This window comes from Falco naumanni, chromosome 2 (genome assembly GCF_017639655.2).
Source record: "Falco naumanni isolate bFalNau1 chromosome 2, bFalNau1.pat, whole genome shotgun sequence".
Taxonomy (NCBI): domain Eukaryota; kingdom Metazoa; phylum Chordata; class Aves; order Falconiformes; family Falconidae; genus Falco; species Falco naumanni.
Window position 1 is genome coordinate 27062339 of NC_054055.1, and position 24336 is coordinate 27086674.

Genomic DNA, 24336 nt, shown 5'->3' on the forward strand with positions numbered 1-24336 from the left:
TTTATTAAATCAGGCTAGATATCAAACCACAAACTCCTGGCTTCTGAACTGCTCAGTTCAATGAAAGGACTCGGCCTAAGGCACTTAAAGGCATCTCTTCATTACATTACAATCTTCTGCCAGAACTTAGAATCACTTTGCAACAAAGAAGCCTATGAAAATGTGAAGTTTCACAGTAGTACATTTTTGTCAGCAAGAACATTTTGTAATCTTTGGATTATGACATCTTCATCACTGGCTGAAATATGGATCAGAGTTGGCTACTACAACATCAGATTAAAAAGTGGCATGAGGATATGAATAAAAACAACAACAAACGAAGAAATAGTGTATGATTTGACACATCACAACAGGCTCAGGTCTTCACAGCACTGAAGTTCAGCAATCTGTAGAAAACAAGATCCGTTCTAAGGATGGATGAGATAGCACACAGTGAACCCCCCAAATCACTAATCACTTTCTAGGGGAAGACAGTAAAAGGGAGAAGCAAAATCAAATGCATTAACTTATGCATGGATTTTTTTCCCCTCTCTCTTCTATTTATTTTTCTACATCTTTTCCCTTCATTTCTTACAGTTTCTATCTCTGCATTGCTGAACTGTGTTCCTCCTCTCTCTCCTCTTCTTCCCAGTTCCCTTCAGGAATTCCCAACCTTCTGTTCTGTATCTCTCTCCTTTCATTCCCCCCCTTGCCTATGCTGCTGCTTTTCCTTTTGCTGATGCCTTTCCTTCTGGCACTTAAACACAGTAGGCTCATCTCCTCTCTAGAAAACACCTCTTCTTTTGGGCCCATTTCCCACAGCCTGTACCTTCTCCATCTCCCAGTTAGTATATTTACCACCTCATTTCCTCCCCAGATCCTTACACCGAGGCAGGTGTGTGAATGGAAACTGTTTGGTGAGTAGAGAAGCTGAAGCCAGATTGCTCTCAGTTTTTCTCCTGTCTGTATCTTTTCTGTCACCCCCCTTCTCTCATGATACCTGGGCTGTTGCTGTTGGAAAAACAGGCAGTATATATAGCTAGTAAGGAGAGCACCACTTGTCTCTAGGCAGCAGTCCCTGGGAATGAAGGTGTATCTAAATTCCCAAAGGAAAACCAATACAGCCTATAAATTTTAGCACCCTAAATAAATTTGGAATAAACTGCTTGTTTTACAGCTGTTCTTTCCTCACAGATCTTAACAGGAAATGGGGAGGGAGATCAGGATTCTTTGAATACTCCGTGTGCTTGTACAAGAGAAAAATCGGGTACGTGAATTTTTAAAGGCAGAGGACATACAAAGGATTCTTTATTTTTTTAAATTTATGTTGCAAACTCTGAGGTAGGCTTTGGCTCATATTTGGTATGGTGTGGCTAAAATTTGAAATGCTTTGAGAATATTAACAGGAATGATATTTTAGTAGAGTTTTATTAACAAATCTCCTGTGTGTTTAATGACTTCGGACAGAAAAGGTTACCTTAAGAAAGCTGGTGTTGAAATCCTTAAGTATATTTCCCTCAACACACGTTTTCCTGTTTTATTCAGGGATGATGAAAATACCTTTAAAATACTTATTGCTACTGATATTCATCTTGGCTATTTGGAGAAGGATCCAGTGCGTGGAAATGACACATTCGTAACTTTTAATGAAATTCTGGAGCATGCTCAGAAGAATGAAGTAAGTACTGCTTTTTGGAAAGTGAAGGAGTGAGACCATGCAAAGTACATTCCAACCTGCCAGAAGCTATAAAGCTTAGTCCTGGTTCAATCTTTAGTCATTTAATTTGATATTACTAAACTATTTATTCCAACAGTAATGTTTCTGTTTAGTAAAAGGAACGCCTATTCCTTTCTGAGAGCGTTTTTCTTAAATTATGACACTGGTTGGACTAATGGTGTTTTTAGATTGCCTACACTAGTTCCAGTAGTATTTGGAGAGGATGTGTCCCTGCGGTAAGAGAAGGTGATTATGGAGAGCAAGGGTAATGATACAAAGTCTTTAGGCAACTTGGAAAGTAGAAAAAAGAGTTAGGAAGTGTTGAGTTGCTGAGATGAGCAGCTCCGGTGCCGACAGGATTGACAGTGGAGTGCTCCAGTGTGGTGTGCAGTGGGATTCCCACGCCAGGGGAGCAGAGAGTGCTGCTAGGAGCCTGCAGCTCATGCAAGAGCAGCTAGTGTGACCTGTGCGGGTCCAGGCAGGCAGGACGCGTGGTACAGAGGATTCCCCATCCTCTCTCTGCCTGGCTGAGCACACAGGGGGCAATGCTGACAAGTCCCTGCCTGGCGCATCAGACATGTCCCCTCTGTGGCCGCCCACCTGCCCAGGTGCCCTCGCGTGATGGGCGTGAGGCTCTGCAGGTGGAACCGAACAATAACGGGGACGATGGTTCCTCTAACACAGAGGTGTCGCTGAGGTTAAGTCAGCCTACACCCTGCGTCAGAACTGCTTCATAAAGAACAACAGACGGGTCCTTGTCAGCAGGCTCCCTTCTGATGGGACCGGAAGGCCCAGTGCACAGACCGAGCCCACTTCTTAGGGAAGGCTGTGGCCTCCCTGGGGCCCCGGTTAAAGATGTGAAGAGAAACCTTCCCACCCGGGTGCAGCCCTCAGATTAGTACCCGTTGCTGATCTCTCAGGCAGGCAGCAATGAAGGTGCAACATGAAGTCTGAGGGCAGTTGGGAGGCTTTTGGGCCTTGGGATGACTGGTTAAGGGACCCGGACCACAAGCAGTGTTCTACTCTATCCTTTTCCAACCTAAATGATTCTAGGATTCTATAATATGATTCTATTCTATAAATCTGTTTTTAAGGATTGAAAGTTTCTTAGTGAAATTATTTGTAATTTTGATGAAGACTTTTTTTTTCCCCCCCCCTAATGCTTTTTCAAAAGCTTAATATATATGGAAACTCAGCTAGTACATTCTTGTCGTGTTTTAACCTCAGCTGGAAACTTAAGTACCACAAAGCTGCTCATTCTACCCTGCCCGGCTCCCCCCTCAGCCCCACCCCAGAGGGATGGGGAGGAGAATTGGGGAAAAAAGTAAAACTCAAGGGTTGAGTTATTTTAATTATTAATAAAATAATAATAACAATTGCAATGAAAGGGAGGGAGGGGACGAATAAATTCCAAAGGGAAGAAAAAAAAGAAGTGATGTACAGTACAATTGCTTACGACCTGCTGACCAATGCCCAGCCAGTCCCTGAGCTGTGATCCAACTTCCCCCAGCTTATATACTCAGGATGGTGTTCTGTTGTATGGAATGCCTCTTTAGCTAGTTTGGGTCACCTGTCCTGGCTGCGTCTCCTCCCAATTTTCCCCCAGCCCTCTTGCTGCTAGGGTCTGAGAAGCTGAAAAGTCCTTGACTTAGTATAAACGTCACCCAGCAACAACCAAAACCATCAGTGTGGTATCAATGTTATTCTCATACCAAATCCAAAACACAGCACTGCACCAGCTACTGGGAAGAAAATTAACTCTATCTCATTTGAAACCAGGACACTTTTCAAAGTAATGTGGTGATAGCTACTGCTTTCTTCCCACTTGCCATCACAGCAATGAAAAGGTAATGTATCTCTTCATGCCTTTCAAAGAAAATGTTCAGGAGCCAATCTGGAGACCCTTATTAAAACACTTCACTGGAATTTTTGTTGGTTTTTTTTTCAATTGTTTCGGTTATTTTTTCCTATAGCTCTTCAGAAATGGGTCTTTTTTGGTTTGATTTTGTTTTAATGTTTATTTCATGAGGAAGTTAAATACTGTGTTGACAACTACCAGCTTGTTTTACCTAGCAGTCCAGATATGAGGAGATACATGGAACTCCTTAGAAGAAATAATTTAAGCAATTTGTTTAGAAGTCTTTCAAGGTAATACAGAATGTTGTATTAATATAATGCAACTTTTTGTTATGTACAGGTGGACTTTGTTTTATTAGGTGGGGACCTTTTTCATGACAACAAACCTTCCAGAAAAACAGTACACTCTTGTTTGGAGTCACTAAGAAAATACTGCATGGGTGATCGTCCTGTTCAGTTTGAAATTTTGAGTGATCAGGCAGTTAATTTTCATTATAGCAAGTAAGTATGTTCCTATAAATTACGGTATAAGGTTTGGTTTGCACATTGAGTGAATGAATTGTGATTTTTGTGATTTCTATCCTCCATGACTGGAACCTTGAAGTTCAGGCCTGTTTGTGTGGTACAGTTTACAGGATGACTTCACTTGTCATCTTTTGTAATCTAAGTCTATAATGGAATGCACAGAATTTTTTAAGAAACTTCTGGATGTGTTGTGACAGTTGATACATTTATGTAATCTATAGTTTCTATCCTGCAAGTACAATGCAAATAAACCAATGTAATTGAATTGCTGTGGTAAAATTGGCAGAGTTCTTTGTGTGCAAACAAAGGTTGCACAGCTCAGTCTGCTCCTCTTGCACATACCTCACAACAAGTTGTGCGATTCTGTTTGGGCTTGCCCTAAAAAACAGGATCTTTTTACTAGCCTGTTCACAGTGGGAAGTGCTGTTCCAGTCCATGAATAAGAATCCTCTTACATTGTGTAGCTTAAGTTTATCCATAGCCACATAGTACTCATTTGTGCTGCTGTCATAATATATTTTTGATGACATTAATTTGAAGAGAATATTGAGAATTTTCCACAACTTTGCAGATTAACTTTTAACTTTTAAAAAATGTAATTAAAAAAAAAATTACTTTTTTTTTCCTCTTCTTGTTCAGGTTTCCATGGGTGAATTATCAGGATGGGAATTTCAACATTTCTATGCCAATTTTTAGTATTCATGGCAATCATGATGATCCCACAGGGGTAAATATGATCATAATTGTGTACTGTGCTGTTAAATTACAAAAATAGTATTATAGAAAGAGATTTGTATAGAAATACCGTTCTTGAAGAACAGGCTAGTTTTAGTCAGTTGCTCCACTCTTCACGTAAATATTTTGTGTATCTTTAGGAATTCTATTAGTTAGTGACAGGTTAAGCATGACATTAAAAAAGAGGGAGGAAAGAAGTTAAGGGATCCATATTAACTATGTTTAAATTCTGAATTTATGTAGATTTCTCTCATTGAGAACAGAATCACTTTTCATACCAAGAAATGGCAGCCCTTCAGAAAACTTCTAATACAAATCCTATCTGTTGAGACTGAAAGCCTTTTTCTTAAAGAAGGGGAATTTTGATATTTGGACTTGTGCATATGCAATTGATATGAATCTTACATTTTCAAAGAATATAATCTAATAATGATGAAATGCTAGTTTAAAAATCAGCTACTAAAAGTAAGTTGGAAAATTACTTTTAGAAAGCAGCAAAGTGTGTGTGTTGAATTAAAAATGTTGCATTTTATCTCAAATAGCAGTGTATCATGGAGATGAGTGTTTTAACAACAGAAGTTTAACTTTGGACCCACTGTGAAGTAGTTAGCTTAACCAGATAATTTTCTATAGTAATTTAGACTTCGACTGTTTGGGTTTTTTGTTTTGTTTTTGTTTTTATGAATGATGTAATATTTTATTTCATGTTGTTCAAATGAAACAAAACTTGTAAGGAAAAGGGATTTTCTTCAATACCCATGAGTACTGAAAAACGAAACTAATATGTGTGGTGGGGTTTTTCAACCACAGAAGTTACTTGTCCCTTTTGAGTCTGTTTCACTTATACTTTAAAGATTAAATGTTCATTTAAAATTTTTTATATTTGTTTCTTAATATTTTCTGCAGGCAGATGGGCTATGTGCGTTGGATATTTTAAGCTGTGCAGGATTGTTGAATCACTTTGGACGTTCAACTTCTGTGGAGAAAATAGATATTAGTCCCATTTTATTGCGTAAGGGTAGAACAAAAATTGCTCTGTATGGCTTGGGTAAGTATTAGGTTGCCAGACTGTGGCTACGCTGTTCATGTATTACTGAAGCTCAATAGGTCTAAATTAAGTTGGAACAAACAGAGCTGCAACAAACATGAAAGCCTAAGTAATGCTCAATCAAAGTGTATCATTCTGTCACAGTGTCAGGTTTCTCCTCCTGTTGTTGTCACTGGCTGACCGGAGTTCTTTTGTTTGCTTTTTTAAATTTTAAAATAAAAGCTTCGGTAACTTCATTTCCATACTTCTGTTGGCCTTAAATGAACCCTGCTTAAGTCAGCCATAGATAGTACCTCTGTATTGAATCAGGGCAATGACACTCTTAAATTCTCACTGTTGTGTATTAAGTTTACTTCCTCCTGTTCAGGTAAAACTTAAAACATTGTATGTTCACTTGACATTTTGGTTATATTTAAAAACAAACTGTCGGAGCAGAAAGCTAATGTCTGACGTACCTGAAGTGGTTCATAAGTAACATCTGTCACAGGTAACCTCAGTTTCTTTAAAGAAGCTTACAAAGAGCTTCATAATTTAAAGGTATTCTATGGTAGGTTTTCAACTTCATTTTGCCCCTTTCTATTTTCTCCTCTACCCTCACTTCTTACTTAGAATGGTTATGTTTGACTGTTTTCATCTGGAGAAGTTAACTATTAAGATCTTAATTTTTCCCCCTTATTTTACGTCCAGTCATGAGTACTTAAACACCTATTTCCAAGCAACCTTTATAGCTATAAGTTAAGTCCTAGTTGGCTGTGATTTCATGTGTTTAATGAGATACTTTAAATGCTCACTAGATGTTCTAAGGGTTAGTAGTGAAGGTTCTAATGCCACAATACAAAAGTTTTCAAAAAGCATTTGAACTTTTAATACCCCAAATATTCATGGGAAATTCAATAACTTTCAAAAGTATGGGTGTTGCTTCATGAAAATGTTCATGTGGTGTTTCTTTGAGCTTGTGCCAGATTTATATACCCTCTTAACTTTGTCTGATTTAGAGAGCACTTGTTCTTATACAAAATATGTCAACTCCATATGGGGTTTTACTAAAATGCGTCGTGTACCCTGGATATGGATGATTTGGGTGGTTTTTTCCTTGTTAAAAACATCAAGGAAATAATCATTGACAAACAGTTCAGAAGTACTGCAGGCTTTTTCATGCTGTGTGGGAAAGCACAGACTTTGCAGAATTCATGGTTTATTTCTTGTTTTGTAGAGAACTTCAAAGTATTTTTAAGAACTCCATCTCTATTCAGTACGATCTGTTTTTAGATGCCACCCTACAACAAAATATACTTCTTACTCTGTCAACAAGAAACAAAACACCTCTTCTAATATTTTTATTTCTGCCCTTAGGCAGTTATTTGGCACAGAAAACTGGCAAGGGTTCTTAAACCAGATGTAGTAGTTAATGAAACTCCTTTTAGCAGTTGTTTAAAGGTAGATTTAATGTTAAAATGTCTGATTTTCAGAAGTCTATGTAGTAAAATAGCCTATTTATACTTTGATTTGTTCAAATTCATAATCATGCCTCGGACTTCTTAGGTCATGAAAATGAAGATCTGATCTGGCCACAAAGTTGTATTCTTCGTGATCTTTTTAATAGAGTTGCTAATAAAAATGCTATAAAATAAAAGAGTTGGTTTACCACACAAAAATGATTTAATGTTTTGTTTTATCCATTCTAGGAGCGATTCCGGATGAGAGGTTGTATCGTATGTTTGTCAATAAACAAGTAACCATGCTGAGACCAAGGGAAGATGAAGATAGTTGGTTTAACTTGTTTGTGATCCATCAAAATAGGTGACAGTATTGAATGAATTTCAGTGACTTTTAAATCTGTTGTGTTACTTCATTAAACTGCCTTGAGAAGGGTAGGTGAGAAAGCCAGCTATGCTAGTTGGTGCTTCTTGTGAGTAGCTGGTCTCTTAAGATTTTCCCAAATGAAAGCGTTGTTTTACAGCTCTTCTTGCAGAAGAATCATAAAGGAAAAGAGTGTAAATAAATGAGTTAGGGATGTTGGGAAACTGCTTCCTAAGCTTTTATAGTTAGGGGCAGCGGAGGGTTTGTAGTATAATATGCCTATAGTTTAGTCTTGTGTGCTGCTTAGAACTGAAAGCATTAAACTTCGTATTGTATTTTCTATCCTTGTTTGAACCATAATTTGACGAGTACCATATCTTCCCTTGCACTGTTATACTTTGCAGGTTCTCTTGAACAGAGGATAGGTAACCTGTTCTTTCTGCCTACACACTTCTCCCAGCAGTGGTAGTAGGAACAGGCAGAATTCCTTTCGTACAATTTTTCCTGAATAAGAATGCAATCCTTACGTGCAAATAATGGTGAGACAGAAGTAAACAAATACAGCTGAGATCATCCTGTGTACTGATCTCTATCTAGTAGGCTGATGGAGCTCACTCATCCTCCATCTCCTCTGTCTTCTGGAAGGGGATGGGAGGTGGTGTGTCCCATGTCTAATTCAGTGCTTTTTACCCCACCATTAAAAAAAAACAAACAAACAAAAACAAAAAACCAAAAAACAAACCCCGAAAAAGGCCATGAGGTGCTATGAAAGCACTTGTACAGAAAAAAAACTAAAGTCTTACAAGCCAAATACTAAGAAAAGGGAGATCTGTATAAAAGGATGGGAGCAGAAAAGAATGAGCTGTGTAAGCTGCCTTTTTGTTTAACCAAACAATTGTGTACGGAAGAAATGTGAGGAGTACCAGATATGAAATGTATATCAGATATTTTTTGCTGGAGTTTCTGTATCACTTTAAATCACACCTCCTTCACTCCCTCTTTGTCCACCCAGGACTGTACACATTCTAACTATTTTTCTGTTTTCTTTAACAGGAGCAAACATGGAGCTACCAACTACATTCCAGAGCAGTTTTTAGCTGACTTTATTGATCTTGTTGTGTGGGGTCATGAACATGAGTGCAAAATAGCTCCATCTCAAAATGAACAGCAACATTTCTATGTTACTCAGCCAGGAAGTTCAGTGGTGACATCTCTGTCCCCTGGAGAAGCTGTGAAGAAGTATGTGATCTTCTCTTTTTCTTCTTGTTTATCCCTTGCCTTATGTCTCTCATGTGTTGTGTTGAGAAAGGAAAAATATTTCCTCTAAATATGAAAGGATTTGTGTTATAGCATGGGTTAGCTTCAGACATAACAAATTAACTAGATGGAATTAGTGCCTAAAATAACTTTTGCTTTATTTAGGATTAAACCTAACATTTGAAGCAAATGGAACATCTAAGAGGAGTTACACCCTTGTAAGTTGGAATACAAGGAACTGTGTACATGTGCTTGTGTATGGAACAAGCAAAATCTAAATACAATAGAACTGAAGTTCTGAGAACTTCCTATAGCTTTTAAACTTTTGCCCCTGGAAAGTAAACATTAATCTAAAACAAATCTTTATGCTATAGCTCTCTTCTAGTAAGTTACCTTTCTCCTTCTAGACACATTGGTTTGCTGCATGTTAAAGGGAAAAAAATGAAAATGCAGAAGATTGCTCTAGAGACAGTGCGAACTTTCCACACAGAGGATATTGTTCTAGCTGATCATCCAGATCTTTTTAATCCCGACAATCCTAAAGTAACTCAGGCAATACAAGCATTCTGCATGGAAAAGGTAACTTGTAATGCTAACAGTATACGGATAACTGTATGGACAGGGAGTAGGATCTGTGACTGGTTTTAAGACTGGAAGATGAGAAATCTTGTGTCTTGCCCCATGTTATTTGAGATGAACTTAGCCAGTGTTTCCATAGGAAGCTAATTCCATGACATTCACTGCAGCCTTAGCTTCCAGATTCTTTGACTGGGATAACTTATTAAAGTAGGCTGGAACTGGCTTTATGGGGCTCTGTATCATTGTTGTACAAAATCCCCTGCCTAAGAGTGGGTGTTGGTTGGGTGTGCACTTTGGAAACAGCACAAATACATGCACCTAAACCCTGAGAGCTGGGCTGTATGCTGGCACAGGCTGCCCAGAGAGGCTGTGGGGCTTCCTTCTCTGGAGACATTCAAAACCTGCCTGGACGTGACTCTGAGCAACTGCTTTAGATGACCCTGCTTTAGCAGGGGGTTGGACTAGATGATCGCTAGAGGTCCCTTCCAACCCTGACCATTCTGTGATTCTGCAAAGTGGCAGAAGTAACTAGGCACGTTTATTAATTGCTCTTGATTCTTCAATCTGTGTAAGTTTCTTCCTGCTTTTCCCTGGAACTAGAAATTTAGCAAAGGATGATAGCTATAAAGTAAAATAGTATGAGAGATCAGTGACGTAGATACTGCCAGACTGCACTATAACTGAAAGATAAGCCTTTCATTGTGATTTTTTTCTCACTTGTTCTTGTGGTTTTTTTCTGGATACTGGTTTATATGTCTGTTCAGGAATGAGAACACATTCTAGAATTACTTATTATTGTAGCTCTGCCCCCTGCAGCTGTATGTATTTTAAGTTATACCTGAAGGGTTCAGGCATCTATAAGAGAACAAAGTGGAACTGAATTTTGAATTCTGCTTCACAGGTTGAATTGATACTGGACAATGCAGAAAGAGAACGCTTGGGAAATCCACGCCAGCCAGAGAAGCCTCTCATAAGATTACGAGTGAGAAATGGTTTTGTTTGGATTGCTTTGTTTTGAAAGGTTACTGTGAGAAGTTTCAAGGCAAAGTTATGCTTTTTGTATAAACACATAATATGTAAAATTTCTTACTGTGTACAGGCAAATATAAGTAATCTTTATACCTGATTCTGTTTACTTGTAACCAGTACTCTACAGTAAAGGATAAGATTGGTCATAGGTGTACTTCACTTCTGGCCTGAGTAAGGGCATCAAAAGTGGCTATTTACAGTTTTTCTTGGGTCATATTATCCTGTGTTTGTTCCTAACCTAATTTATGGAGACTCTCCTGAAGACTAGTAAATAGAACAAGTTATGAATCTGGGCTGTTATTAGCTATTTTTTTAAATATTATTATTAGCTATTATTATTCATTAACTGTTCTGCATAGTATGGTAAAGCATTAATTTTAGGTTGACTTATATTTTACTTTAATTTTTCCTTTTGAAGGGTAAGAAACTAATCCTGATTTGTGTGGCTTCTCTACTTCTGGGTGTTTCACATCTAAATTTTTCCTTTCCTCTCTTAGGTTGATTATGCGGGTGGCTTTGAACCGTTCAGTGTCCATCGTTTTAGCCAGAAGTACATGGACAGGGTGGCTAACCCAAAAGACATCATACACTTTTTCAGGCGGCGTGAGCAAAAAGAGAAAAAAGGTAAATATAAAAGAAGGGATCATTGACTTGCTTTGGTTTTCATTATTCTTCCTTCATTTAGTTGGCAGACACCAAGGCTTTGCAAGTGCTGGGCATCTTAATATGTTATAGAAGGAGTAAAGATGCATTTAATATACATATTGCACAGGTATTTCTGTTCTGTTTCTGGGTTTGTCTAAAATTCTGATGTTCAGCACAGCATCTTCTGACAGTTATTGATAAATAATTCCTTCTTCAGCCTCAAACCTTAAGTTGCTTATGGTAATACATATAGCTCCATACCAGACTGAGTTACTTTATGATTCTATAATAAGTACCATGAAAGGCATTAAACACTTCACTCCTGAGGCTTCTCAGAGTGAGTTGGTTGGTTTGGGGCACTCTGCAGGAAAAGAGATGGGTGTTGTGCTTTTTCCTTTTGTTTTTTAATTTTGTTGTAGTAGCATAGTAGCAATTAATTTGTTTATACCTAAAATAGTAATGGAGAGGGATGGGTTTGAGAGATGTTTGTATTAAAAAAAAAAAATAAAAAGTCTGAGTGTACGACAGCATTTTGTTTGCCCTAATTAATCATGTGTATGAGGTGCTCTTGGCTTGTCTGTTCCAGGTATGTCTCTATTCAAGCAATTGTGGAAAACAAATAATAGCTGTTACTATTGTAGCATTTCTCACTGTGCCTAGAATTTTTAATAAATGTTTAATAGATGTTGCCCAAATACTGGATTTGTAATAGTCACTAATGAAGATACAGCTTGCACAAGAACATACTGTGCTAAAGAACTGTTAATCCTAGTGCTTTGTAAGTACTCAAATTCCATTGACAGTTTTTACGTACACTGTCAATTTTATAAAGTTCAAAACATCATGTTTCATTAATAAAACCTGCTTTTAGTGAGGCTTTTTTTAATTATGTTGTATTAATCTTGGTTTATTTTGCTCTGTTTTTTTTAACAGTTGTGTAATCTCATTAACATTTTGAGAATACAAGATAGCTACCGCATCTGTCACCATGTTTCATCAAAGTGTTTTACTTTTCCTAGTTAATGTGCATCTCAGCTTCAAGTAGAGGATGTAAAAACAATACTATGGTTCTTCGCATTGCTTTATTAGATGTCCCCTAATACAAGGGAGGTAGCTAATAAAGGAGAGTTGTCAGTACATGTGCACATAATGGTGTGGTTCAGTACAGGTGATGTAAAGACTTCATGAGTGCAGAAGTTACTGTTGTTTCTTTTGTCATAGCTGCTTGCATATAGCAAGGCTAACAAAACAACATCTGGATGTCTGGAAGCAGTCTGTAGTCCATTGATATTACTTTGCATGGTATGTGGTAACCTCAGGTGATTATCCCTTTCATCCCTCTGTCACTCCTATCTTGCTGCCCAAGAATGGGGGTGCAGCTTTAATGAGCTTTTTAGCATTTTTAGCATTTTCTACTGTAAATCAATTGGCGTGCTTTGGAGGAAAATTTCTTCTCTAGTAACCATTACTTGTAAAAAAAAAAAAAAACAAACAACCCCAACCCTTATGCTTTGAGTCCTTTGATTTTCTTCCATTTGTGATCTTCTAGATTTCAATTGTAATAACCTTCAGGACTTAGCGTTCAATTTATAATTCCAGTCATTTGGTAGTTAGAAGAACACTTTGTATCTGCTAGAGGTGAAATTGTCTTGTACAATTATCACATCTATTATATTTACCTGTGTTTCCAGAGAACAGACTACAATTAGAACAAAACCTTTACATGTAAAAGGGTTCACAATTGTTAGGAAAAAAGGTTAACATAGGCATCTTATTATTGTCAGTGGGATGATAATTAAAAGCTGCAAATGTGGGTGACAGTGCCACCATGCTTTTCTGTTCTAGACAGTGATCTGAATTTTGGAAAACTGGTTGGCAGACCTGCTTCTGAGGAGATGACACTGAGGGTAGAAGACCTTGTAAAACAATATTTTCAGACAGCAGAGAAGGTATCTACCTTTTATGATTTTTATTAAAAAAAATATTTTTTAGTGAAATATAGTTTTTTAATCTTTTTTTCTTCCTTAACGCAAGTAGTGTACCCTTAAAAGACTTTGACATTCATCAAGAAGTGAATCTATTTTCTATATAACTGTATGTGAATTCCTGTATGAAGTGTATGTCTTAGGTTAATAGGTAACTGTTGTATATATGTTATATAGGGTACCTGAACACATGCTGGTGTGAGAACATCATGGTGACTCTTCATCTGAACTTGTGGTGTCTGCCCCGTACTAAATGATGTGTCATGTTCTTACAGGAGCAGCATGCTGTGAGTGAGAAGCTACCTTAATACACTGTAGGGTCAGTGTGAGGCTGTACCATTTACAGTGACCAGCTGACTTGGAATAGCTTATTAACTTTGCATTGGTGTCCTCAGACATAGTGCAATTCCACGTTATATTTAAAGCAGAGTGGGGAAAAGGAAGAGAGCCCCCCCAGTAGTTTGCCTTCTCTCTACCCTTCCATTAAACCCGATCTATTTCCCTTTCCCAAGACCAGGGCAGTAACTTCTCAGAGGTAAAAAATATTCATCAGCGAGTCAGATGCCTAAATGCATGAGCTTACATGATCAACCGTGACTTTCAGAAGCTGCTTCAGAACATGCCTTATAGAAGGTCATTAGAGCAAGGATTCCAGATTATATCATCTTGCCTAACTTTAGACACATTAGGTGTCAGTACTAGGATGGCATAAATCATGCCCTGGAAGGGCTGTTTGCCTTCTGAATATGGTAAGGGAACCCAGGGTGACTAGTTCAGAAGTAGGTACTTGTCAAACATGTGCCAACCCTAAATCCCACGGGGAGCGGTAGCAGTGTCAAAGACAGGGCACTGTATTATTCTGTAAAGAATAAATTTTGCTTTTACTCTCTTTTCCTCCCTTATTCTACAGAACGTCCCTGTTACACCATCTTCCCACTTTGTATGCTCTCGTATAAACAGCTCAGTTACTGCTCCCTGCATTTGAGGCCTGCTTCAGCAGCTCAACCTCTGTAAAGACCGGAAAGAGTCTGTTGGTGTTCTGGGAAGGCTTGCAGTAGGGGGATAATATATTAGTTAACAGTGGTAATGAAAGAAGGAGGGGGGGGGGCAAAGCATATTGTGCCCCAAAAGGATGATAGGGGTCTTAAAATTGTGTTAAGGTAGCTTGTGGTTTAGGTTTTGCTAGACACCTGATCTTGTCTGATTAGGGAAACAAATGAGCCCTCAGACCCTGAGGTGGCACAGGGCCATAGTTGAATGTTCAAAAAAATTTAGATCAAAACCACCTAACAAGTACCAGACTTTGTTCAGTTCCGGTGTTGCTGGTAAGCTGAGGCTTGGGAATTAAAGTCACTGCCATTTATCTCTTTTAGCAAGCTTGCTTTTTTTTTCTTTGGGAGAAAGCTTAATTGCTGAAAGTCAATGTTCTGCGTCATTACAATCACTCGGTCTTTTGAGATCCTTACCTTACTTTTTTGTAAACTTCATATTTTATAATCGCTGTAAAATTTATTCCTCGGTGCAGCATTATTTCAGGAAAGGTTTTATGTTTCTGATGCAACCCTCAAAACAGTTCCTAAAGGACACCTGGAAGGATCAAAAATAGTTGATAAGCTTATATAATGCTTATTACTAATCAATTGTCTGTGCTGTAATTTAGACAAAAGAGGCTGCTATTTAAACAATACTGCCCATGTGGGAGTTTCATTCTCAGAATGTCTCTTCTTACTGTATTGGGAAGGAGGGTAGAGAAGAGAGTGTCTGCGAAACACCACCAGTAGCATCTACTACTATTAATAATTAGTGTCTGTAGTAATACCTTAATGTAGAATATCTTGATGAATGTCATCTCACTTGGTGAACATATGAGAACTATTGGTATTTATAGAATTGCATTTCAATAGAGTAAGACTTCTGTTTAATAGCTCTTGATGCTTCATTGTAATAATTTGCCCTGTTATGTAACTGCCATTTTTTTAATGTTAGAATTTGACAGTAAAACTAATTTGGAATCCATAATAATTCAGAGCCTGTTTTTAATGGCGTTTTTATGTCTCTGCAAGTTGGTCTTAACTTTAGCTTGAATAAGAGAGGGGAACTAGGAAAGAATACAGTTTACCTTCTCTTAGCAATACATTTTAGGTATGGCTAGCATTATAGTTTCTTTACTGTTTATGAAGCTTTTTTTCTTTGAGTCTTGAAAATACTTGGTTAGGTAGGTGTAACGTGCTAGTAGCCAGATGGTTGTAACTATATTATGATGGGTAACATGTTTGCTTATCACTGTGCTTTTATCTGATTGAAATCTTGAATGCATGTTACCGATTTTGGAACCAAGTTAATGTAATCGTTATCTGAAACCGGAGGAATATTACTCACTTTCTTTGATGACAAATGTTTCTTAACAAAATGTTTTCCCCAATTATAAAGGAAGGACAGCTTTCACTTCTAACTGAAAGAGGAATGGGAGAAGCAGTGCAGGAGTTTGTGGACAAAGACGAAAAAGATGCCATAGAAGAGTTGGTGAAATTTCAATTAGAAAAAACACAGAAGTTTCTTAAGGAGCGTTGTGCTGATGTAGAGGAATCAAAAATAGACGAAGAGGTAATACTGTGTTAATTCCTTAGGAGAGATCAAGACAGACAGTAATAAAAACAGTTCTCAAACCTGGTTTAATAGATTTGTGTGATGTGTGTAGCATGTGCAAACTCACTTCTAGTCATTTTCTGGAATTAATAAATATGGTGATGAAGTTTCAAATACATAATTTAAAAGCTTGTATTGACTCTCACATACAAGGTATGCTTGTACTGATTCTCACTTTATTTGCATTCACATGCGTAGAAAAGATGTCACTAATATATGTAGAACTACTGTGAGAAAGATGTAGATATAATCTCTTCTTAGCTCTTTCATACTGGCTTAGGGAGGAGTACAAGAACAGGACAAGCATAAAGGAAACTAATCCTTCAGGTGCTCTACAAGCTTCTAACTGCTTGCAGCTCAGGGTCTCCCAGAGACAAACCTGGATTATGTGTATCTAGTAAGCCTTAATAGACTTCTCTGACAACTTTTTGAGGTTCCACATGAGGCTAGGTATTTAGTTGTCATATTCAAGCATTGTATGACAAGTTGTTCTGTAGCTTAACTGTGCCCTGCATAAAGAATAATCTGGTGGGGAGAGGAAGGTTGTGTCTACCTGCTTTCTTTCTGATTGCTTTCATTCACAAGGGTTTTGAAGAGACCGTAAACAATCAGTACCTGTAGGCTTTCTGTGCTACTTTGGGTTTTTTTGTTTTGTTCGTATTTTGGACTACTATCTTCTTTCCCTCTCACCCATCATATCTTTTTACATACTTGACAAGTTGAGCTTTCTTAGTTACACATGTATTGAACATTTGTCTCTTCCCAATACCATTGTTTTCTATCTTGCTTCTTCATCTGTACCCCTTGTTTTCCAGTTATTCATATTTCACTGTCCCTTATTGTCAAATTACATATACTCTCAGTCTCTTGAACATAGTATCTCCTGTTTTTCGTCATGTCCCAAGCTTTTTTCTCCCCAGTGATGTAGCTCCAGTTATTAATAGAACGTGAGATTCTTAAACTGTAGAACAGCATGAAAAGACTCTAGACAAACTCTTTAGTTATTCTGTGCTCTTTTTTTTGCCTTTCACATGAGCTTGACTTCTCACTTACTGTGTTTTGATTGTATGAAATGGACTATTATTTTGATGGGAACTTTTTTTTTAATATAATCAGGTGCGAAAATTCAGGGAGAGCAGAAAAAAGAATACTGACGAAGAGGATGAGGAAGTTCATGAGGTAACTCCTTTGAATTTTGAAAATAGGCTGAAAAATTAAATGGTGACTTCTGCATATGAAGTCACTTAGCAGTACTTCAAATTGTCCTTGCCAAGAAGTGCCTGTCTGCCTAGGCAAGATAAGTCTTTTTTTAAATCTTCCTTGGTGTAATATGTGCCTAGCTACTGTTTGTTTTGGCTTTTGAGATCTCTTTTCTTGTGCAAATTTGTGGACCTGAGCATTCAGTTGTTCTTGCTTTGAACTGAGGTTAGACCAGGCAGGTGATCTTCAGGGGTCTGTCAGCTTAAACTATTGGTGATCCTGTCACCAGTGGACATGTGGATGGGCTGTATTGAGTGATACTACTGGAACAAATTGTTATTATCGGTAAATCTTTAGGTAATTCTGTTCTCATTGGTAGTCTTGGGTCTCCCAGAGATTCGTATCTAGGTTGCATATGTCTTCCCAAAGAGAATTGCCAACCACTGACAGCTTTGATGCTCCTTTGTCTTTGCAAGCTATGTGGGACTGGAATGAAATTTTGAGAAAAAGGACACCTGGGGTGAGATTCAGTTCTTATCTGAGATATCTTCACATAAACTAGGCACCCACTGTCATCAGTGAAGATGAAGTCAATGGAGCCCAGAGGGTGCTTCCTCCAAGCAGATGTACATATCTGACACAGGGTGACCTGAACTGTTCACCAAACTCCACTGACGGTGTATCATATTAACTAGCTCCATTCTGTTATCAGAGCTTAGCTAACTACTTTATATGTGCATGTCTTAAATTAAATAGACTAAAGACTGTCCCTGCTTTTTGACAGACTTCCTTGCCTTCCATAACGCTGTGGATTTGGGTATTCTAAGCCTCAATGGTTCAGAAGTATATATCACAAATAGGATTTAACAGTGGTACATTCCATCATTTAAGATTCTTTTTCCTGTAGCACTTATTGTTCCATTTCAGGCAATGACCAGGGCTAGAGCCCACAGGTCTGAGGATGCAGTCCTTGTCAGCACCTCCAGTGATGAAGAACTCATGGATATGGGAGTGAAAGGCACCAGTGATTCAGATAATGGCCTTCCTGCAACACTGAGCCGAGGAAGGGGTTGGGCAAGAGGAAGGGCAAGAGGTGCAAGAGGACAAAATTTAACAGCAAGAGGTTCATCTCGAAGGGGAAGAGGTGAGAAAAACTTCACTTTCTTTGTACTGCAGTTCTTGAAAAGGCAGCTTGATTCTGATGCTTCCATCAAGTGGAAATTTGTCGCTTAAGGACTCTACTGGAAAAAAAATTCTTCACAGGTATTTTTGGTATCATATTGCGTACAGTTGACTGCCTTATGAGGCTTAAGTTGTGACTTTTTCACAGGGTGATGAAAAGAAAAATACCTTGCTTCCCAACTATGGAAACATAGCAGACTCATGCATTGTTGGGAAGGTCTGTGCAATGAAGTGCATGGATAAACCTTGGTTACTGCTAAAGGTAATGCATTTGATCAGTACAGAGAGGAGATGAAGATTGTCTCTCCTAATGCAATTTACCAGAGACTTCATTGTCTCTAGTGATGGAGAAAATGGGGAGTGTTTCCTAGCAAAATGAAGTAAATAGCTCTTTGGTTATGTGTGATTATGCACTTTACGGTGGTAGCAGTACTTCCATTATATATATATATAAAAATAAAAAAACCCGATGGGGTCTTGCAGTAATGTACTGCTTTGAGTTGTCTCCGTAATATGCCCAAAGGTCTAAGAGCAGGATGAGTTGAAACAAAGGCAGTCACCTTAGGACTGATTTGGTTAGTGCCTTTAAACTAGTTCAGTGAGCGTGTGCTCCAACACTTGTGATGCCATCAGAGCCCGGGGGAGTGTTTGGAGGCCGAGTCTGTGGAGCTTTGAACACTTGGCCCAGAGCAGTTCTTTTGCGTGTAAGGAGGGCTTTGATTCAAGGAAAAAAGTCAAGGAGTAAAGAGGAATGTAGGGTTTTGAGTGACTTCCCTCTCAGTAATAGTAGACTAAATGGTGAAAAAAACCCCAAATGACTGATTTCCATATTGTTTATTATCCCTACAGGAAACACTAGCCAAGAGTCAGCTACTAGCAGCAGAACCTACAAGCCTGTAACTGCGCCTGCCAAAAATATGTCTATCCTGAATGGTAGGCCTTTGACCTGTCCATTACTCTAATCTGCTCTCTCAGATTGTAATGAAGGTGTTTATTTAATGAAGTGCCTTACTGCCTTTATTTCTATCAGTCCAATTCAGCTGTGAGAGATTCTTCTGGTTCTAATGAAATAGAATAGCTAACAGTGATGAGAGAAAGAAAAATGGAGAGGGGAGGAGAAAGAATAGGGATATCCTGCTGTCATGAGTTAAAATGAAATGTGTCAGGGGCTTCTGGCTAGAACTGAAAATAGGAAAGATCTTACTGTATGCAGTTCCTGAAGGAATGTGACTTAATGGCATCTGTTTTGTGCAGAACATTCCTCAGTGGATAAAAAGTTAAACTTCACTGATGTCCACAAGTTAGTAAGCTTTAATGAAAATCCATTTAATCTTGTATTGTAGCAAGTTTTAAGAATGCCAGTTTTTACTAGGGCAGAGAAATCTACCTGCAATTTAAGCTGCATGTGTGAGTAGCCCTTCCTTGCTACACAGGGAAAGCTCTGAGGAAATGGCGTAGGTGATAGTATTAAAGAAAAAAATACTGCTCGCAAGTCTATACATGAATCCCACACAAAATACCTGAAGGTAGAGCGAGTTTTAAATTAATCAGTAAATTACCAAAATTTTAGGTTGGTCAGCAGATGACCTGAAATACTACAGAGAAATCAATTTTAGCAGTTATGTTCATGTCTAAACTGTTAGACATACAGGAATATCAATTATAGTAATATTTTTCTCTTCCTCCTAAGTAATCGGCCAGAGTGGGAAGCACTTGCTGCTGTGCAGAGGGTTAGATCCCTGGGTTGTCAGACTCTAGCAAAGGTTTTGGGTTGGGTTTGGGGGGGTTTGCTTGGTTGTTTTACAGAAGAAATGCACGCTAAACAGATTTTAAATAAAAAGAATGATATAGTGTCATTTGCATTTTATTGTGTGAGCACTTTAAAATTTTTAAATTTCTTTTATTCTAGCCTTTAGGTCTTTGAAACCAGAGCCCTCCTTGAATTCATCTAAATCTTACTCTGAGGTAAGGAGCATCTTGCATGAGTGAAATTGCACTGCCTTTTGCTGCCATTTGATTTGAAAAATAAATATATTGTCAAAATGTTAGCCAAAACCAGCAGATGTTCCCAAGCTATGAGTTCCAGCAGTAAGATTCTGCATGTTAATATGTAGACCTTTTGTACCCTTTTTTGGTGTGATGTTTGTCTGAGAAAAACAAGGACCATGGTTTATTTGTGACCATAGTCTAAGATACAGAGTGTATATGCATGAGTATTTTGGGGGTTTCTGCAAGAGCAAAGATCTGAAGAGCAGAACTTGTGCTGTATTTGTATGCTGTACAATTCTAGCCTTGGAACCCTGTGAAGTGTAGAAATAGGTAGGTATATACCTGGAAAAAAAAACAAAGGCTCTGTGCTACAGTACTTTAGTATTATGTGCTACGTCTCTGTAAGAATAAATTCTGTGAAAAAGCTTTATAAATTATATACTTTTTCAGGATATTATAGATGATGACTCAGATCTAGAAGATATTCCTATTGTTCCTTCTTCCAAAGTAAATCAAAGGTCAGTATGTTTGCTTCATGAATGCTACCATTGCTGCCTTATTTCTGATTGGCAATTAGCAGAGTCCAGGGATCTGATCCACTACCTGAAAAAAAACAGACTTTAAAGAAAGTCGTAACGCTACTTAGGAATTTATATAATATTTTACCTGTTAATGTGGCTGATCTTTCTGTAACAATAAATCATGGGATCACAGAATGGTTTGGGTTGGAAGGGACCTAAAGATCATCTAGTTCCAGCCCTCTGCCACAGGCACAGACACCTCCCACTAGACCAGGTTGCTCACAGCCCCATCCAGCCTGGCCTTGAGCACTGCCAGGGATGGGGCAGCCACAACTTCTCTGGCAACCTGTGCCAGTGCCTCACTGCCCTCACAGTAAAGAGTTTCTTCCTAATACCTAACCTAAATCCACCCTCTTTCAGCTTAAAACCATTACCCCTTTTCCTGTTGCTATAGGGTCTGGTAAAAAGTCTGTCCCCATCTTTCTTACAAGGGTAGGATCCCCCCTTTAATGTCTTGAAAGGCCACTGAAAGGTCTCCCTGGAGCCTTCTTTTCTCCAGGCTGAACAACCCCAGCTCCCTCAGCCTGTCTTCACAGGAGAAGTGCTCCAGCCCTCTGATTGTCTTCATGGACTTCTGTGGACTTGCTCCAACAGGTCCATGTCCTTCTTATGTTGGTCTCCTGACTGAAATAAGCTAGGTCAGAGCTTTACAATTAATTTGTTAGTTTGAGAATTTGAATCGTTCTACTTACTGCTATTTCTGTTAATTCTTAATCCTGGATTGGTGGTCCAAATCTAAGTAAAAGAGCAAGTTATTGGAATGCCTGGTAATTGAGAACATGGTGATGCTTTTTTTTTTTTTTTCTTTCTATGTTTCAAGGTTGTCAAGTACACCTTTATTTAGTAAAAGAAGTTCACAAAGCCAAACAGCTAGAGGAGTTGATTTTGAGTCAGATGAGGTATTGTATATAGTGGTCTTTTTTTCTTTTCTATTGCTTACTGTTTTACAGCTATTTGAATAAAACATTTCAGAGTAAAATTGAATATTTTTTTTTTCATTAACAGGGCTGGATTATTGCAACCAGCTTTAATTACAATATATACATAATAATAAAAAATCAGGCTAGAGGGGATCTCGGGAAAATATCCAGTCCTTTTTCCTTTCAGTTCCTAATCAGTTAATTGTCATTCCTGAAATGTGTGGAACAGGTTATTTTGGCAGGGGAAGGAGGTAATCATAAGAACTTCTAGTGCTTTGCTATTTCCTTTTGTTTGTTGATGTATTTTATTCTTGTAAAAAGGGATAAATTTGGGTTTTTACATTTAAAAATGGCTATTTTCCAGGACACTTTAATGTTGTTGCAAATTATGTAAATGCATTTAAAAAATCCAAAACACTATCTTCAAGTTCAGGATGTCTGTTCTTGCGCTGTATATTTGAACTGCTGGGAAATGGTTTCCTCCATAATTAAACAAGTAGAACTTTATTCACAGTATTGGACTGAATAAAATATACATTATACTGTCAAATACCGTGCAGTAAGTTTTCACAGACTAGCAGACTGTCATGTATGGTCAGGATCCTAGCCTTAACAATGTCAGACCACTTCAGAGAAGGTGTTACATTCTTGTCCCTTCCCTCCACTATGCTATCTCTTCTTGTGGTACCTGAAATACAAAACTAAATGTTTTCTTGAACATGCAAAAGGAACAGTATTTTTGATTCATGCACATCTCGGTAAATTATGATGTGTGATATGTATACAGATATAACTTCACTGAGGTATGTGCTGCAGGTAATGATAATGTTTTCCTAGGTCACACTTGAAATACAGATTGTTCCTCATTTCAAGTAGCTGTTCTGAACATACTGACTTAAACTCAGTTTCTATTCTCTGCACATCTGTGATCTGGACTTTTAAATCGATGGATAATTTCTTTCATATCAAAACCAGCAAAACCAGGGCTGTCAAAAAACATGGAAAAACATGACCAGGCTTTCTAGTTTAATCTAACGGTGGCTTTACTTTTAACGGCTCAGAAAGCATGCTAGTTCTAGTAACGGACATCTGTTTACAAATTGCAGGAGGAATTTGATCCATTCAAAAGCACTGCAACATCAAGAAGAGTGAAGTAATTTCTGGCTTGCTGTACAGGAGAGACCGTGGAAGTTTGTGAAGAAAATGCAAAGCAGTTTGCAAGTCATACCCTATGTATTTCTCTGTAAATGATGGCTTGCCTCCGATCTGCAACAAATTCAGTGCCACTGAAAAAAAACCAAACCAAAAATATTTCACAGAGGTGAAATTTGGGTGTTGCATTGCTTGATACGTTAGATTAGAGTGTCTAATATTCTGAAGTACTACCTGAAACTGCAAGTTCTTTCTAAAACTTTTAAAACCCTGTTTTCTTTCTGGGATGATAATGTAAATAAGTAATCTATTTTATAGAAAACTCCATCTCTTGGGATTGAATTTTGAAGAGGAGTAAATTTATGAGAGTATACAAGTATGGATATGGACACTGACTTGCTCAGCTTAACAGAACATGTACTTATTTGCAATTTTCTATGGATACAGTTGAAAACTCTGAAGAGTAATAGCTTTACCCAAAAAATACAGTTTTCAGTATTGAAGCTGGAAAATGTTATAATGCTTTCAACTCTAGTAGAACTAAACCCACTATTGCGCTGTTATTAAAGGTCATAGTATATGGGAATGAAGTCTGCTGTGTAATTAAAGAGGTGCCAAAGGGGACTGTCTTTTAACGTTGGAGACATCCTAGACAAAGATTTTTAGAAACGTATATAGGATTAATAGGAATTGTATCAATGGACGTTTCTACCTTTTTGTTGTGAGTTTAACCCAACAACAAAAAAAAAAAAGGTTAACCACATTTTTTTTCAGTTAGCTGTCCTATTCACAGCAGCTTTGTATACAGTGTTAAACGGCAGCAGTTCTCAAATCGTCTTATATAGAAGATAAAGATGGCACACTTCATTTCAAGGGGAAAAATGTATGCTGGTGTGTGTAGAAAGACTGTACTCTAAACAGATACTTCTGATTTTTATGTCTGTTAGTTGTACGGGGGTGGGGGAGTAAGATGGTCAGAAAATCATTATTTCTCAGAGATCACACTGGATATTTTTTTTAAAAGTCACTTCTCGCTCCCATAACTTCCAATCCACCTGCCCCAGGAAAGCTCAAAAATTCAGCAAAGCCATGCTAGCAAAATATTGTTCCCAGGGAAATAGCTGGGGCAGAGGGAAATGCACATTCTTGCTTGTATAATTAAAAAGGAAAAAAAGCTGTTACTCCTTTTCTTGAATGCTTCCAAATTACACTAAAAAAAATGAATCTGCGTGATTTTTTTTTTTTTCAATTATTCTTACAACCTTTTTTTCACCATGCCTGTTTTCTAATTTAAGTTTGAGTGTGCCATTGCACGGCTATTTTTGGTGACTTCTTTTCATTACTTGACTCCATGAGCTCTATAGCTTTATTCCATTTTCTAAATACTGATCACTTTATAAATTGCATCATTTCACAGATACCTTTTACAGAAACGAGATAAAGCATACCAAATCCTGATATTCCTGTGCAGCCGCTTCCTTTGCTGTCGGTGGGTGCTGGGGATGGTGGA

At 38.0% G+C, this 24336-nt stretch overlaps 1 protein-coding gene across 1 annotated transcript; it reads left to right on the top strand.

Moving 5' to 3' along the window:
* Window positions 1-1303: 1303 nt before the first annotated feature.
* MRE11 (MRE11 homolog, double strand break repair nuclease) lies at window positions 1304-24284 on the top strand. Its single transcript, XM_040583421.1, has 19 exons — window positions 1304-1320; window positions 1525-1657; window positions 3894-4054; window positions 4718-4805; window positions 5720-5861; window positions 7547-7661; window positions 8715-8900; window positions 9326-9497; window positions 10399-10479; window positions 11024-11150; window positions 13017-13120; window positions 15587-15760; window positions 16919-16981; window positions 17930-18146; window positions 19034-19117; window positions 20094-20149; window positions 20624-20691; window positions 21575-21653; window positions 22781-24284. Exons 1-19 carry the CDS (start codon window positions 1304-1306, stop codon window positions 22829-22831), a joined length of 2118 nt encoding a protein of 705 aa, XP_040439355.1. The 3' UTR covers window positions 22832-24284.
* Window positions 24285-24336: the final 52 nt, after the last annotated feature.

Bases quoted from the DNA above. Each gene is read 5' to 3' on its own strand.
- MRE11 (XM_040583421.1), top strand. The intron at 8,901-9,325 runs GTATGTGATCTT...TTCTCCTTCTAG, and splicing joins CCTGGAGAAGCTGTGAAGAA to ACACATTGGTTTGCTGCATG. The intron at 21,654-22,780 runs GTATTGTATATA...TACAAATTGCAG, and splicing joins TTGATTTTGAGTCAGATGAG to GAGGAATTTGATCCATTCAA.